Genomic DNA, 15,941 nt, shown 5'->3' with positions numbered 1-15,941 from the left:
TTTTAGTTCCTACTACAAAGAATTTTTTCGTACTTCCTATTATATAGAATTTTATATAGAGTTGCTCGAAAGAGAAGAAAAGAATATATATGTTTTCTTCCCTTTTATTTATTTTAATCTTGTTTATAATTTATTGTGCATTTTTTTAAATAAGTATATTAATATTACAAAATGCTATTAGTATGTTGAATAAAATAGTATATCTTTGTTATAATTTGTGTCTTTTAAATTTGATGGATTGCGTAGAAATGTTTCTTTCTTTATACTTTCCAACGCGCGTGTAAACATTTATATTCTCTTTTTTTTCTCTGGAACGAACGAGTAATTTATTTCGATGGGACTATTCGAGATTGTTACGGTCGTACCTTTTGAAAAGGTAGCACCCACACGTCGATGAAAATATTTCGTCGGTAAATTACTCTCGCGAGTCCTCCAGGATCCCGTATGACGAAACCATATGCTTCCAAAGTCCATTTATGCAGGCTGAGAGATGACTCTTCCTGACACGCGACCCGCAGCCAGTCTAAATACTTAATTCTCTCTTTATCGAGAGAACTATCGATAGCCGTGGAATCTCTTGTCGTCTCGATGTCATGAAATGAGGAAAGATTATTTATTAATACACATACATGAAAATACAATTTAAATAATTTTAGTAATTTCCTTTTCTTTTTAATAATTTTTTTTTCTTATATTTGATGTATTCTTTACAATATTAAAATCGCACGATTATAAATAAATGTGATGAAGGTACGTATCATATTACGAGTAACTCGGTACGTAGAAACCAACGGGGATACAAATACGACGGATACGAGCGAGTGTATTCGCCGAGAGTTAATCAGGATGCGACGTCATCGTTTAAAGCGTCGCATTTTCTCTCACTTCGAAGGGCGATATCTATGAGAGCTTGAAATCGCGTGATATGCACTTAGTTATTATTAGATATAATTCCGCGAAATATATCGCGCCATTTTAAAATAATCTTCAATCCTGAAGACAAATCTGAAAATTCGATACTTTTATATTACAATTTTCTAAAAATGATTGTTATTTTGCTCTCTTTTTTGTCTAAAAATAAGTTATTTAATATTATTATAAATGACATATTTCTATCTTATCCTTATACATCAACTTCATACATCACATTGTTATATTTAATAAACCAACACCTCTTAATTACAAAAATGTGATCAAATCTGTAATGATTGCAAAATGAGATCAACATTTAATGTAATGAAAACGCTAAAGAAGGTATACCTTATATATCTCACCCGTTCAGAAGTTTGGAATGACATGTAGACAAGATTCACATGCTGGGTCGCGTGCACAAACATATATACATATGTACAAAGAGATTTTATTCTCTTTCTCCGAACATACATCAATGGAATTCTCATGTTTCATGGTGTGCAACATTTTAAGAATGCAGCTAAATACATATCAAAATATGTGAACACAACATGATATATTGCATACATCTTAAAATATGTAATAAATATAGGATATCCTTATATCTATGTAATAACTTATATATCTTAGATATCTATGTAATAATTACTTTGATTATTTTCATATCTAATAAATAAATTTTTATAATCGTAACTTATAATATAATAATAGAAAAAGAAAGAAAGAGAGAAAAGTTATAAAATTGTATAAGAAAATTTAATAAAATAATAATTTAAAAATATTTATTAAAAATAAAATAATAAATATAATTTGTAACTTATAATAACATTGCAACATGCGCAGAATGAAAATAATAATTATCGATTATAATCGAATATGCTAAAAAAAATAATAAAATCAGTAATCTGTCATTTTACACGTTCAAAATTAGTTTGCAAAAATTGATACTTATTTAGCAATCACATTATTATATAAAAATGTGCTAAGATGCCATTCAACAAAGACATTTTCTCTTTCTCTCTTTGTTTCATATCTATATCTATATAAGTTTGTTGAGAGTTTAACAAACGATAAGCAAAAATCCACTTTGCTGGTCGAGACAGTTACAAATACGATCTCAGTTGTCGGCAGGAAGAGCCTGAGAACGTAACATTTTGTCGATGATATTCGCGGTATAAAAAAAAAGAAAGAGAGAGAGGGAGAAAAACATAGAGCGGAGGTTCCCCGTCGCCTTCGCGCAATTACGTCCAATTGAAGCAATTTAGACCAATTGAACGTTAACAGGCTCAATTGATGGGTCTCGGCGCTGCGGGCAACATCGTGCGTTCGTCGTTAAACGCTCCACATACTTATGACGTAAAAAATAAGAAAAAAATACAAATAATATGTAGATAAAAAAGAAGACCGAGTTCAAAAGTTAAAAGGTCACACATCCGCATCTTTCTCTCTGTCTCATACTTCTGACGAAGTTTCCTCTCGTGACGAAAATTATATCGCTTAGCGCCTTTGTATAATCTATGAAATCTTATATGTGCTCAATTCAGAATTCTGTATCTGCATTTGATATATAGTAATCGACTGGACATGATATTTTATTACGATTGTAAAAAGATTCCTCAAATTTTATTAAGATTATAAACTTTTATTCCTAATTACGATCGTGCAAAATCAAACCATTCGTTGATTAACAAATTTGTATCATTAATTTATTTTATGTCATATTTTAATAAATATTTTTTAATTATAATTTTTACAAAAATGGTTGAATATATGTATTTTGATTTTTGCGAGTGTCCTGCGAATAGTCTACGTATGCAATAAAATTTACGTGTAAACTTATATGTCGTAAATATAAAATACTGTAAATACGAAATGAAATTTTATATTTAAAAATATTTAAAAATTTGTTCTTTATAATTGAATTGTATTTTCTTAATTTTTTATCTTTTCTTTGAGCATTTGATGATATATATATATATATATATATATATATATATATATATATATATATATGTATATGTATATGTATATATATTTACTTTTGAATTTTGAAAGAAAAAAAAACAAAAAAGCACTTATGCAGTGTATAAAACGCAGCTAGAAAAAAATACTCCGAAATCATTTATGTGTATATTGTGCGATGTCTTTTGAGTTCGAGAGAGCAACGGAAGTGAAGAGGTGGAGTTGAAGAGACCGATCCCGCCCTGCGTAAAATAGAGGGGCGACAACGTATCGCGTTCATCTTCTTCTCTCATCTCCCTTTAGACATCGTCCAACCACGTCGCAGATGGAGTGGGGAACAATCGATATCTACTTCCTTACGCGTTTCACGTCGCTTGTTCACGTTGCGTCCGTTTGTTCATCAAAATTTAATAATAAAACATAATAAAATAATCGTCGTACAACACAAATGATAATTTCAAACATTAAAAATGTACACTATCTGCTGTCCTTTTGGAAAGTTAATAATTAATTTTAGTAAAAAGATATATAGAAGAAAAACGCAAGCGAGTCGTAATCTTATGTATGCACTAGATCTAAAATTTAATTTAGCATATCACTTTAATGAAAAAAATTCAAAATTTAAAAAAATATTTAAAGAAATAATCTCAAATTCTCCATTTTCTAATTTTGTGTATATATTTTTATACCGTCACTCGCAAATTATGATATTTTGCTTGAACAAAATGACGTGTGATCCATCGCTAGCTCTTTAAATTAGACGCACTGTCGGTGTTCGTCGTGCTCACTTCCGGCGACGCGACGCGAAAACACGATGGCGGATAATCAGAGAAATCACTTCCGTTTTTGTTCTGCGAATCTTCTTCGGTCTCTCCTTTGAGCTGCTGCGAAACTCGAGCACCTAGTCCGTTAGCGGCAACGATGGCGATGACAGCAAACGTATGCCTTATTGTAGGTCATGTTTACCTCGAAAGGTAACAAGATGGAGGACGCGAGATGCGGATACGAGAGAAAGTCGCGGATGCGGAGGGTCAGTGCAGGAGGCTGCGTTACACTGCAGCCCGACGCTCACCGGACCTTCACTTATATCGTCGCTCGGCTAATAACGCTAGTAATGTGATATGATTAGCTTAGTTGAGTTCAGTTTAGTTCGTATTCGTTCAATTTAGTGGTTCGCCAGCAAAATCACATCGAGTTAAACCCATTTAGGCCAGTTAAGTTACCGACTTCTCCTCGTTCTCTTGCGGCCGTCGCCGCCGCCGCCGTCACTGCGTCAGACCGACCTCCTGGGGCCCGATAACTCCTCGATGCACGGAGGTACCTCACATGTCCCAGGATATGTCCTGGGCCCGCATGAGATACAGTCTCGCCGCCGCGAAATTGGAAATTAAATCGCCGCAGGGGTTCCATCATCGAGACACCTCACTCATTACATTGCGTCTGAGATCCAATTGATCTCGAAAGTCTAAAAGTACGATCTGGAATAACAAATAACTTAAAAAGCTAGTGTAAAGATATAAAAGAAGAGTACTTTTACAAATTTCTATACAAAGATAGGTAAACAGAGAGTGTATTTGAAATGACTTTAATTATTAGTATTGATATTTAATTATTATATATGACTTTAAATAAAAATTTCTTTGATTATTCTCTTAAAATTATTTTAATTATAATACCAAACGTAATGTGAAGACTCAGATATAAACGATATATGTGAAGAGGAACGGGCCGTTTTAAGAGTATTTAAATTATATATATAATTCGTCAACGTCGACAGCCATAAGGGCAGAACATGACTAACGTATGTTACAATCACAAGTTCATTTAAAAAAATTTTTTTTTTCCAATAAATTTTTATTAAACAGATGCTGAAGATGGTCCAAATTAGGACCGAAATGTACATTAAATAATTTAAATACTCTTAAACACTTGTGTGCATTGTTTACTGCGTTTGGCTCATACCGGCCCATTTCTCACCACATATATTAATTATAATAATTTAAATTCTTACGTATTTCAAATAAATGTTCAAATGAATTTTCAATATATTCGTACCTATTATCTTCATGTCAATCTCGTAAAAACCAGAGAAGCGATTAGATATACAGGTATTTTAGATCGGGTGGCAAACGGCTGTCGCGTTTATCATTAAAATGACGGAATAATGGATACATGATGACGCAGTCACCCGCATTATCGCACCTTTACTCCAAAAGTCCTATATCAATTATCATATTCCCCATAATCGTTGTTCCCCCTGCCGAGTCTCTTCTACAATAAAACGGCCAACGAACGAGCGTTTTACGTTGATCGAAATAGATATAAATAAAATGAATATTTTTAATCAAGACATATAATAACTGTTAAGATAATAATGATATTATAAAACATATAGATAAGATTTTAAAAAATATTACTTTTACTTCTGGAATTGATAATTCAAATGTATAAGAAAATAATGAGCCGAGGGCAAGGTGATGCTGAAGACACGATTAAGGTTGATCGGGAACGGCTGATGATCAGGTCGGAGAGAGTCAGCGCGGAAAACGCGACGAAATCGGCGCGCATAGAGACGCGCGTTAATTACCCCAACGACGAAAATTAGCGGTTAATATACACGCGTATACGCAACGGGGAACGGGGGGTGGTTTGATTGGGCCAATTCGAGGCAATTCCTGGCGATTGCTGATTTCATTGAGCTTGCGCTTAAGAGTACTTTGGCTCAGTGCCACGCCAACTGTCGACCAACAGACATGGATCTCTTCTTCGAAGGTGCTTCTCGGCGATCTCGTTTGTTGCATATCGATCGATCGGTTGAGTGTTAACGTGCGGTATATCTCTCGTTCGCGACGATTTCGTGCGTCGCATCAATTTCCTCTTCTCCATTGGATCATCTGTTAGAGAGAAGAGACGTCTGTTGTGCAAACGTATTGTGTGAGACTTTTGTAAATATAAATTAAAGGGGCGAAAAAGAGAGATGAAAATGAAGACAAAGAAGTCGCGAATTAATTTAGCAAAACGTGTAATTAGTCAAACATATATCTGGAATGCTTTTTTCATTTCATTAATAGCTCATATTCAATCGAACCAAATTTCGCAAGGAATTACGAAACAACAGGAGACTTACACATTGTTCGCATTATTGTGTTGTATCTGAAAATTTTGAACATTTAAGAAAATGGTATAAACAACAAGAAGAGGAGCATAAACGCAAAAAGATTCACAATAAGTTGAAGGTAAGAGAACAAATAATGCAAGTTAATCATCATCGATAGTTTGTTTTAGATTCTGTAAATTAAAGAAAAGAAAATATAACAAGATACATTAATGTAATTCCTATATAATAGTCTTTCGTAATTCCTTTCTAATAAATGTTGAAAATTTATTCTTGAAGTTTACTCTAGAATTTTTTTCTCCCCGATTGTTTCTCTTTCCCGTAATTCTCTTTAAAATATATTTCATAGTCTTATATTTTATATTTCTTTTTCATTCCTTAATTCACTCCAAGTCTCTATCTCGCGAAAGTAGACGAACTCACCAATTCCCATGGGAGAACGATTTGTCTTATTTCTATTCCCACGAGCCTGACGTTAACCCTCGCGCGGATGTTCGCACCCCGTATCATCCACCCCCATCCGCACCGGCGTAGTGCGGATAAACCTTTTTTTTGCGCGCAGGTCGACAGGAAGAGGGGGCGATCGCACTCACGAGGGCCCGCGGTGGCGGAGGAGGGCTACGAGAACGATGGCGGTGGACCGCGAGGGACAGCATCATCGCGCCCGCACGAAGCAGGATTGGCCGGGCCCCGGGTGTGGGGGCGACCTGGGCCGGCGTGCCTCGGAAAATATAAGCCTGTGTGAGTGGCGGCTGATTAGCCAGAGGCTCAGGACGGAGAGTAGTGGCAAGAGTGTCCCGAGACAGAGAGAAGAGAGGACGGGTGTTCTCTCGTATCGGGGAAGACACGGCGTCGTCTGTTCGGTTCATCCAGTCTTCCAAGGTCTTCCGCCTCGTATAATAATCGGCCGGCGCGTCGCACCGAGTTAACGCCGCTTAAAACTAATCAAAATTAATCATAACCCAGGCAACAATTGATCGCAATTGCCGCGTGCGCGCGCTCCATTACGAGCAATCGGCTGCAACATTGCTTCCTCTTTTTTTTCTTCCATCAGCAGGAAGTGGAAAGAAATCTCGAAGGATCCTCGCGATGATGGATGCGATCGATACCAAAGTGTGAACCGATCTCTCATCCGACTCATCTGTCCTCAGATTTCAATTTAATCGGTAGACATCCTCGGAAACGTAAACTGATGGAAGATGCTTCACGGAAGATAATATCAAGTGAAGATTTGTGATATTCGCTGCATTTAATTCGATTAAAATTCGGAAATTGGAAATCAACACACACACAACGTGATTAATTAATACACATAGTGATTAATTAATAAAGATTTCTTAATAAAACAGAAGTACAAATCAAACGCAAAATGCAAGTGCAAATAAAAATAAAAATTGTAGTACAATAAAGAAAATAATAATTCAATACTATAAAATTCATTTCATAAGTTCTAGTATTCTAAACAAATAGAGAGAGAGAAAAAGTGAAAATGTAAAAGAGAGAGAATTGAATTTTACATTTTGACGAAGCACAAACTATTGCGAAATTTTTCAAAACCTCTCCATAAAAAGTCAAGAGATTTTTCAAGATGGATGGTGCTCCCTCCTGGGATGATCCGATCTTCTCGGATTTTGGAGCGCGCAGCGGAACTTCTGGAGCTCACAGTATCCAAGTAATGCTGAGTTTGCACGGCAATGGCGGCCATCACGGAAGCGGCGACTTGTTGCCGACCGGCGGTGGTCAGCTTCACAAGCTGGATTCGTCAAACAGTCCGTCGCCGCATCATCAGGCGTCGCAGCATCAACATCATCTGCAGCAGCAGCAGAAGGAGCTTAAAGAGCTCGAGTTATCCGGCATGTACGCGCCCTTACCGCCCCAAACACAAGACGTCACCACTTCAACGTCTACCAGCGTCACACCGACTTCGACGAGTCTACAACAGGGTCTGCAACTTGGAAACGCGCTCAAGAGAAAACCGGATGATCCAATCAATGCGCTCGCTCCAGGTAATTCCCGTATCTTTTGCAAAGATCCTTTTTACAGAGAAATTTTTTTCATATAGATATTTGTCTCTTTTGAAGCACGCTCTCTTCAATTTTCTTTACATAAATAGTACGCTATTTCAATATCTGGAAAAATTTTGAAAAATTGTAACCGATTACTTTGTATTATTTTGTTATTTATAAACTTTGCAATTTTACATTTGATTGACGAACGAATATTAATATTGCAGTTAGCAGCGAGGCGCAGCCAACTAAAAAAGATTCGAAAAAGAAGACTGATAACAATAACATCAAGAAGAAAAAAACGAGGTATACAATGTGTGCGACTGTAACCATTAATTTTTTATAAATATCCTTTTAAATTTTTACACACATCTGTATTATATATTCATAAATATGTAATTTTTTGTATATATATCTCTTTGCCCTTTTATATATTAATATTAATACATATTTAAATTTGTGTTAAAATCATAGATGTAAATTCAGATTTCTCTCTTTTTCTCTCTCTTCAATCTAATTCGTCTAAATGCCTAAGTATAGAAATATAGAATTAGAATTTATAACTTACTCTTGATTTCTTTGCTTTAGAACAACTTTCACGGCTTATCAATTGGAGGAGCTCGAGAGAGCATTCGAGCGGGCTCCTTATCCGGATGTCTTCGCACGCGATGAACTCGCGTTGAAGCTCGCGCTCTCCGAGACCCGCGTTCAGGTGTGGTTCCAAAATCGTCGGGCAAAATGGCGGAAGAAGGAACCACCTCGCAAGACCCCCTACATGGCCGCGGGTTCCGCCAGCCCCGGACTATCAGGTAAAATTACATCTGCACCTGTAAAATTCAGTATTATCAATACGCGTCGAAATCTTAAGTATTGTCAATTTTCCTCTAAGGAAAAAGAATGAAACCGAAAAAGGATATATAGGTATATGTATATAAATATACACAAATAAATATATATGAATAAATATGAATAAATATATATAAGTAAAAGTAGAGGAGAAAAAGTTTGCTGACGACTATATTTAAAAATTCTCTTAACACGCGTATTCCTTGTCATCATTTTCAGGCTCCTTCACGTCGCTCAACAACAGCCTGAATCCGTTCGCGTCGCCGACGACGGCGGCGGCGCCGCCGGACGCGTGGGCCTATTCACCGGCGGCGTATGATTTGGGGCCTCACCTCAACCTACTCAGCCCGTCCAACTCGCCGTACTCGACCGCGGCAGCGGCGGCGGCGGCTGCGGGCTTCGGTAACAACGGCAACGTCTCGTACTCGTCGTACACGAGCATGCTGCCGACGCAACACGACGCCTCGCTGTTCTCCGCGCCGACCGGGGCCGGCAACACCATGCGCGTCCACCAGGACTACATGAACCCCGGTGGCGGCAACAGCCCACCGCCGCCTCCCGGTGGTCCTCTCTCCCGCGCCGATTACCAGACCATGGTGACAGCGGCGCACTCGCCGCCTACCCACCTGGGAGGATCCATGTCCGAGGACGAGCACGGCGGCTGCCTCGCGGATAAGTACGGCCACGAGCAGACGACGGCCGATTACGGCCAGCAGCAGCAACAGCCGCCGCAGCCCGATCAGAAGCAGGACTATGGCATGCACTCGCCGCAGGCCCGCCAGGCCATGAAGGATGGCCAGGTGATGGTCAAGAGCGAGCCCGGTAGTCAGCAGAATTACGTGCAGCTGCCTCCTTTTCTGAACTGACTCGCGGCCTCCTCCGCTCTAGATCCCTTCTAGACGGCTTTCGCGACCTACACTCCGTGTTTCGCAACCAGCGCGGGGAGTATTAGATCCTGGAGACGGTCTCGGATAACTACAAGCGTGATTAATCGTATTATTGTCATGTTAATTGATATGGTTAATTATATTGCTGTATCATGTTGTCAACAATTTTGTTATTGTCAATAATTGTTGGTAACATGGCAGCAATCTTACAGATAACTGATTATCTGGAATACTCGCTCGACTTGATTTACTCGTAGACAAAATTTTTCATTCATTTCGAGATATGAAGATCGTTAAGCGCTGAAGATACTTGATGAAAAAATATTCGGTGAGAGTCCAAATCGATGTATACATATGTATTTCGATAAATGTATATTACGAATGACATAATCCAGGATCGGGCTCGCGTTGAAACACGCGCGATATTTTTGTACTTGTTTTGCTTGTGAGTGATCGCGAGAAATTGCGTCGCGTCGCTTTACGCGTAAGTAGTCGATCAAATACATATTACATATAAGGGGAAAAGATATCAGATATACTAGGTCATGTGTAAAGTATCTTATTTAAAGAAGAAAGGGAGCTTATAAAAAGTTATACCTTTTCGCTGCTCTATCCTAATTTTTCATCCAAATTCGCGGAAAACTACCTAAAAAGTAGGATTGATATTCACTTCGAACGCGTGGTGATTATTTACGTATAGGAAATAGAATAAGAAAAAATAACTAGGATTAAAAGCGCTTTCCAGCGACACCTTGTGACAATTGCCAACATTTGAAAACTATTTTATCCGTGTTTCTCGACCGTCGATAAATGTAAAAAGAAGTATATCGAGGAACAATTTTATTAATAATTATTTCATCAGAAAAATAATTTTTCTGAATCTCTTTGATTAATGAAAAAAGCATATCTTAATCGAAATTGCCCCAAGCAAAATGTACTATTATATTAGATCTGTAATATTATTAATTCAACATGCGACATTTTTTTTAAATAATCAATGCCTTATGCAGTGCCTTTGTCAGAAAAAAAGTAGATCTTAATCGAAATAATCTCGCTTTGTATCTTGCAATATACAATTTCTATGTAAAATTAATTTGTAATAAATTAACAATGATAAAATCGAAATAATCCCTAAAACAATTTCTAATAGAATGATAAAATTGAAATGAACTTGCCTTATATTGATTTATAATATTTAATCTTTATGCCAAAAGTTTATAATAATAAAGAGCAATGAAAGTCAGGCATAAATATTCTTCAATACTATAAAGAAAGTTTAGGACCAAGAAAATCGCATTTAGTATTACGTATTTTACAAAGCTATAATTTTAAAGAACAATTTTTGAATATGCAAACGTTTCAGTCCCTTTTGGATCCTCTTCAGTATGATAATGCTGAATATTTAATAGAACATATAAAAGAAATTAAGACTAAATAGATCAAGATATAAAAATAAAACAAACGGGAAGTAATACTGTACAAGTCAAATAATAAAATTGTAAAGTAAATATCGATATCGCAATCGAGTCGATGAAGGTAATCGATAAAGATTTTAAATTTTAACCAAATAATACACAAAATAATAATGCAGAATTTTTGTGACGCAAGTCCTATCCACTCATTTTAAATTTCGTACGATGTTAAGCATTATATTTCTCACTCTCCTTCGCAATAGACAACGGTCTGTTTTTTTTTCACAATCTTGTTTGTTCTTCGCAAAAGAGTTGTCCACCAAACTCACGCTCAACTCATCGAAATCCATCCTATAAAAATGTATGATGAGGCACCTCTCGACAGTAGGATTCTAACTCCCTTTCCTGCTACGCTCCTGAAGCTTTCCCCTCGTTTTGTTTGTATCTTTATTTATTTCTCCTCACAGTCTATACTGAGTTCGGAGTCTGTTAGGACGTATTTGAAATTACTGTTTCATTTTTCAATTTTCTCTTTCAATTTCCTACAATGGTAATTTCTTTCTCTATCTTCCTTTTTTAAAAAAAGTCTCTTACTTAAGAGATTTAAGAAATTTTAACGGAACCCTTTCAACGTTTTAATTTCATTTTCACGTTGTTTTCGAAAAATTATCAGCCACCTCCTTTACAGTTACAATCATTGAGCCATCGGTTGCCATCGGACAGTCGCTTGGGCTCGGACTAAGAGAATTCCTTCCTTTAAACATCCGTTTTTTGGGAAAACGTCATGCGGGATGAATTTCGATGAGATGGTTGAGCATGGGTTCGGTGACTAACTGTTTTACAAAGAACAAATAAGATTGTGAAAAAAACAGACTGTTGTCTATTGCGAAAGAGAGTGAGAAATATAATGTTTAACATCGTACGAAATTTAAAATGAGTGGACAGGACTTGCGTCACAAAAATTCTGCGTTATTATTTTGTATATTATTCAGTTAAAATTTAAAATCTTTATCGGTAACCTTCATCGCCTCAATCGCGATATCGATGTTTACTTTACAATTTTATTATTTGACTTGTACAGTATTACTTCTCGTTTGTTTTATTTTTATATCTTGATCTATTTAGTCTTAATTTCTTTTATATTTTCTATTAAATATTCAGCATTGTCACACTAAAGGTCCGAAAGGGATTGAAACGTTTGAATGTTCAGAAATTATTCTTTAAAATTATAGATTTATTTATCCAACACGTAATACCACCTACGATTTTCTTGGTCCTAAATAGGCCTTCCTTATAGTATTGATTTATTGGACCAATCACACGTAGATTTATTTATTTATTTTATTATTTTATATATATTTTTAATTCATTTTGATCTTATATAAATATTCTTTATATTGGCTTGCTATTTCATAATGTTTTATTTACTTTGTTTGAAGTATATTGCTGTAGTTTTACGAATTGGACCTATTATCAGATCGATGCAATTTTTATTTATCTATGAAATAATTTTTTAAAGTATATATTATGTACAAAATATTTACATATATCATGTATGTTGCCATTTTGTCATACATGTCTCGTCTTCATCATCCAAATCATCATGATTATCCATATCATTGTTGTCTTTGGTATTAAAATCATCATTTATATCGTGGCTATCTCCACTATTCAAATAGTTATCGGTACTTTGTACAGTATTATTATCAATGCCTTCGACAACACTTATCTTTTCCAAAGATTGTTGCTTTACATCGTGTCCATTACTCCAAATGCCGTCGCCTGTGAAATGAGTATCTTTTTCCAGCATATACAGGCATAATGCAAGATACTGGCCATTTGTAAATGAATACTTTGTATTCTGAGAATAATGTTGTTTCAAATCGGCCAATATCTTTTTCACCTTAGATCTGGAAATGACATCTTCGATTAGTTGTCTATCAATTTTTTAAGCAATTAAATAGAAATACAGCCATTACTGTTTATAAAGTATGATGTGTATATTCTGGCATATTTCGTATATCGTAAAATGCTGCTTTAGGTATTGAAACATTTGGTTGATATCGACAAATCCAACCGTTTTCCAATGCGGATGTCTTGCCAGTAAATCATTTTTATCCACTCCTAGTTCTTGCATAAATATATGTCTTAGACCTTTTTTGGATAAAACTGTACCATTATGTAGAAATCTAGAATAAGAATTATATATATATATATATAATCAAGTGTAGTACAGATTTCGTTGATATCTTAGCTATATATTTTTTTTACAAGTCTTACCTTTCCATTTCGCTTGGTGTGGCTAGAATCGTTTGTGGACGAATCCATTTCGAGCGATTTAGAGTATGAAGATAATTGCTGCGATCTTTTGCCATATCTTTGTGAACGATAATTTGTAGAATTCGAGGATGTTTGCACCATATATGCAGATCCGGATGTCGCTTTATCATTTTTATTCGTTCAAGGAAAATGTCATTACCTATTTCGAAAATCCTCATGAATTTCTTTACATACTCATCAGGTATCTCATATCGATCGAATGACATTAATAATCGCTTAATATTGTCAGCATCTTGAAAAAGTATGCGGGGGTATTTTCTTAAAAATGTTATGATTGGTATTCCACAAATATCTGTAAAACTATTTAATAGCGACTTGATGTTATCGGCTGAAGCAGTGATAACAAAGGGATTCCTTTTTATCTATGTACAAACACAAAGAAAAATCTTATAAATATTTTATATGATTAGTAAACTGCAAAAATTTAGAAATATAATAAAAACTTTAAGATTCAGAAATCAAATAACTTGAAAAAAAAAGTTGAATAAATTATATTTGTTTTCAATTATTTTAATTTAATTATAAAATTTCTTTATGAAAAAATAGGATTAATTTGAGCACTAAGAGTATACTCACCAATTCTTCATTGTAATCAAGGTTAATTCTGAGTACTTTTAATGTTTCTGCAATCATACTTATACTTTTAAATTTCATGTACTCATTTAACAATATCTTGTCATCTAAATATGGCAAATCAAATACTCGAGTTTTGCAATGCAAGAGACATGTCTTATAGTATTGATCGATTGTCAATTTGTTACTCGATGATTCCAATTGAGAAATATCATTTGGAACTTCACAACCGAGTCTGTCAAATATATTCTTGGCAATGTTTTGTTTAGGAATATTTGTCTCCTCTTTGAATATAGATATATGTTTGTGAAAAAGATGGACCATTCTGAAATTTCAAAAATCGAAATATTCATGCATTTAGCAGAATATATGATCAATCTGTATCAAACTTACCTGGATATTAAAGTTGAATTTAAATCTGGTACTCCTATGTCTTGCAACACATTGATTCTATGTTCTAGTTTGTAATCTGTTAATTTTAAACAATATTGAAAGTTTAGCAGAGGGTTCACATTGACATTGTATTTCTAAAATGGGAAAAATGTTATATATATTATTATTATACTTTAATTGAAAAATAAAATTGCATCATCCTTATTTTAAATAAAATTTTATTGTAAAAATTGCAAAAAAACTATAATAATCGACACTATTTTAAAAGAGGGAAATTGCATTAAATTAAAAGTATATGAAAAGATTTAAATGATACTTAAGTACATACCTGACATATAAAACAATTGTTTATTAATCGATGGCGGGGAATATTAAGAATATTTTTGCTCATAAGAAAAAACTTTTCGACATCGGCAGAATTTAAGCCTAGATTCGTTAAAAGAACCTTTCTAAATTCCCTTATTTTCCAAAGATATGCCATTGAAGTTGTGAATGAACTTCTATTACCGAACCTCATTGTGTGATACAATCAGTTGATACGCAATATATCTGTACAATTTTAATTTAATCGATTTCCTATAATCTGTAACAATAACTTGTTTCCGGATTGTACTAATTTTTATTTCATTTATTAGGTGCGGTAACAGAGACTACAAAAACACTTATTTGGTTACGTTTGACTCTAAAGTCTAACCTAACCTTAGAATTCGGAGTGGTTAATGGTTAATGGTTAATGTCGCCTCTGTCGCCTCACAGGACAAAAACATACATCAATGGCTGCGTTCAGCAGGAAAAGCTGCTTTGCAACTGTTGTAAAATTCATGAATCTGATTGGTGTATGCTCTTAGATCCAGTCAAAATTAAGAACATACACCAATCAGGCTCACGAATTTTACAACAGTTGCAAAGCAGCTTTTTCTGCTGAACGCAGCCAATGGGCCTGTTCTTTTTAGCTGCACTGCTGCACTAGTGCAATTAAAAGTTGAATGAAAGAAAGTATGTTTGTCTCTTTCTAACTTATTGCACTAGTGCAGCAGTGCAGCTAAAAAGAACAGACCCAATGTGATATCAAGTGAAAAAATTACATCATTTGAATTCCTGAATCTCCTCTTCGAAAAACATATTTTATTTTTTTTACAATTGATATTAATAGCATTATATCTTCCTTGTATTAAATAGCAAGTTGCAATACATAGTTAGATATATAAAAAATGTTAATTGTTAGAAAACCTAATAAGTATCGGCAAAATTTTTCTAAACGAAAAATCTCTCCGCATTGCACAGTTCAATTTAAAATGTTTATTCATAAATATACATAAAAATTGTATGCACAATGCAATATATTAATATATTATTATGTAATATATTAATATATTATTATGCAATATATTAATATATTAATTGATGTTTGTCTCATAAACATTTTACTATATTATCGAGCTTTATTTATTTATATATATTATTTATTTATATGATTACTCTATTATATTAAATA

General features: G+C 34.7%; 2 protein-coding genes across 6 annotated transcripts; one reads left to right on the top strand and one right to left on the bottom strand.

Annotated features, from left to right (window-relative positions):
• Nucleotides 1-365: 365 nt before the first annotated feature.
• Nucleotides 366-15,210, bottom strand: Mterf5 (mitochondrial transcription termination factor 5). Of its 4 annotated transcripts, XR_014437955.1 has the most exons (13): nt 14,775-15,210; nt 14,447-14,580; nt 14,057-14,378; nt 13,421-13,842; nt 13,120-13,329; nt 12,685-13,050; nt 10,326-11,973; nt 9,174-9,816; nt 8,564-8,822; nt 7,861-8,118; nt 6,413-7,799; nt 4,930-5,788; nt 366-4,352 (listed from the first exon to the last, which is right to left on the bottom strand). XR_014437955.1 is itself a non-coding variant. In XM_083095001.1 (7 exons), exons 1-6 carry the CDS (start codon nt 14,961-14,963, stop codon nt 12,690-12,692), a joined length of 1,638 nt encoding a protein of 545 aa, XP_082951127.1. In that variant the 5' UTR covers nt 14,964-15,210; the 3' UTR covers nt 12,294-12,607; nt 12,685-12,689. The 4 variants fall into 4 exon arrangements, 1 of the variants encoding a protein (XP_082951127.1); XR_014437954.1 differs by lacking the exon at nt 10,326-11,973; XR_014437956.1 differs by lacking the exons at nt 9,174-9,816; nt 10,326-11,973.
• Repo (homeobox domain-containing protein reversed polarity) lies at nt 5,612-10,857 on the top strand. 2 transcript variants are annotated; one of them, XM_083095003.1, is made up of 5 exons: nt 5,612-6,110; nt 6,552-7,995; nt 8,223-8,301; nt 8,584-8,804; nt 9,061-10,857. In XM_083095003.1, the coding sequence occupies exons 2-5, from the start codon at nt 7,578-7,580 to the stop codon at nt 9,705-9,707; spliced, it is 1,365 nt and encodes a 454-aa protein (XP_082951129.1). In that variant the 5' UTR covers nt 5,612-6,110; nt 6,552-7,577; the 3' UTR covers nt 9,708-10,857. The 2 variants fall into 2 exon arrangements, with proteins under 2 accessions (XP_082951129.1, XP_082951130.1); XM_083095004.1 differs by having other exon boundaries at nt 6,524-7,995.
• Nucleotides 15,211-15,941: the final 731 nt, after the last annotated feature.

The sequence above is a fragment of the Camponotus vicinus genome, unplaced genomic scaffold, assembly GCF_025532165.1.
Source record: "Camponotus vicinus isolate PSW18456_S1 unplaced genomic scaffold, iyCamVici1.0 SCAF_3, whole genome shotgun sequence".
Lineage (NCBI taxonomy): Eukaryota > Metazoa > Arthropoda > Insecta > Hymenoptera > Formicidae > Camponotus > Camponotus vicinus.
Note: the sequence above shows the minus strand (reverse complement) of the source record. Positions and strands in the feature narration are given on the sequence as shown.

Excerpts from the sequence above, each read along its gene's own strand:
- Repo (XM_083095003.1), top strand. The coding sequence starts at position 7,578 with ATGGATGGTGCTCCCTCCTGGGATGATCCGATCTTCTCGGATTTTGGA. Across the intron at positions 7,996-8,222 it reads AATCAATGCGCTCGCTCCAG|TTAGCAGCGAGGCGCAGCCA; the intron begins GTAATTCCCGTA and ends TTAATATTGCAG. Across the intron at positions 8,302-8,583 it reads ATCAAGAAGAAAAAAACGAG|AACAACTTTCACGGCTTATC; the intron begins GTATACAATGTG and ends TCTTTGCTTTAG.
- Mterf5 (XM_083095001.1), bottom strand. The coding sequence starts at position 14,963 with ATGAGGTTCGGTAATAGAAGTTCATTCACAACTTCAATGGCATATCTT. Across the intron at positions 14,379-14,446 it reads AATTCAACTTTAATATCCAG|AATGGTCCATCTTTTTCACA; the intron begins GTAAGTTTGATA and ends TTGAAATTTCAG. Across the intron at positions 13,843-14,056 it reads TTGATTACAATGAAGAATTG|ATAAAAAGGAATCCCTTTGT; the intron begins GTGAGTATACTC and ends GTTTGTACATAG.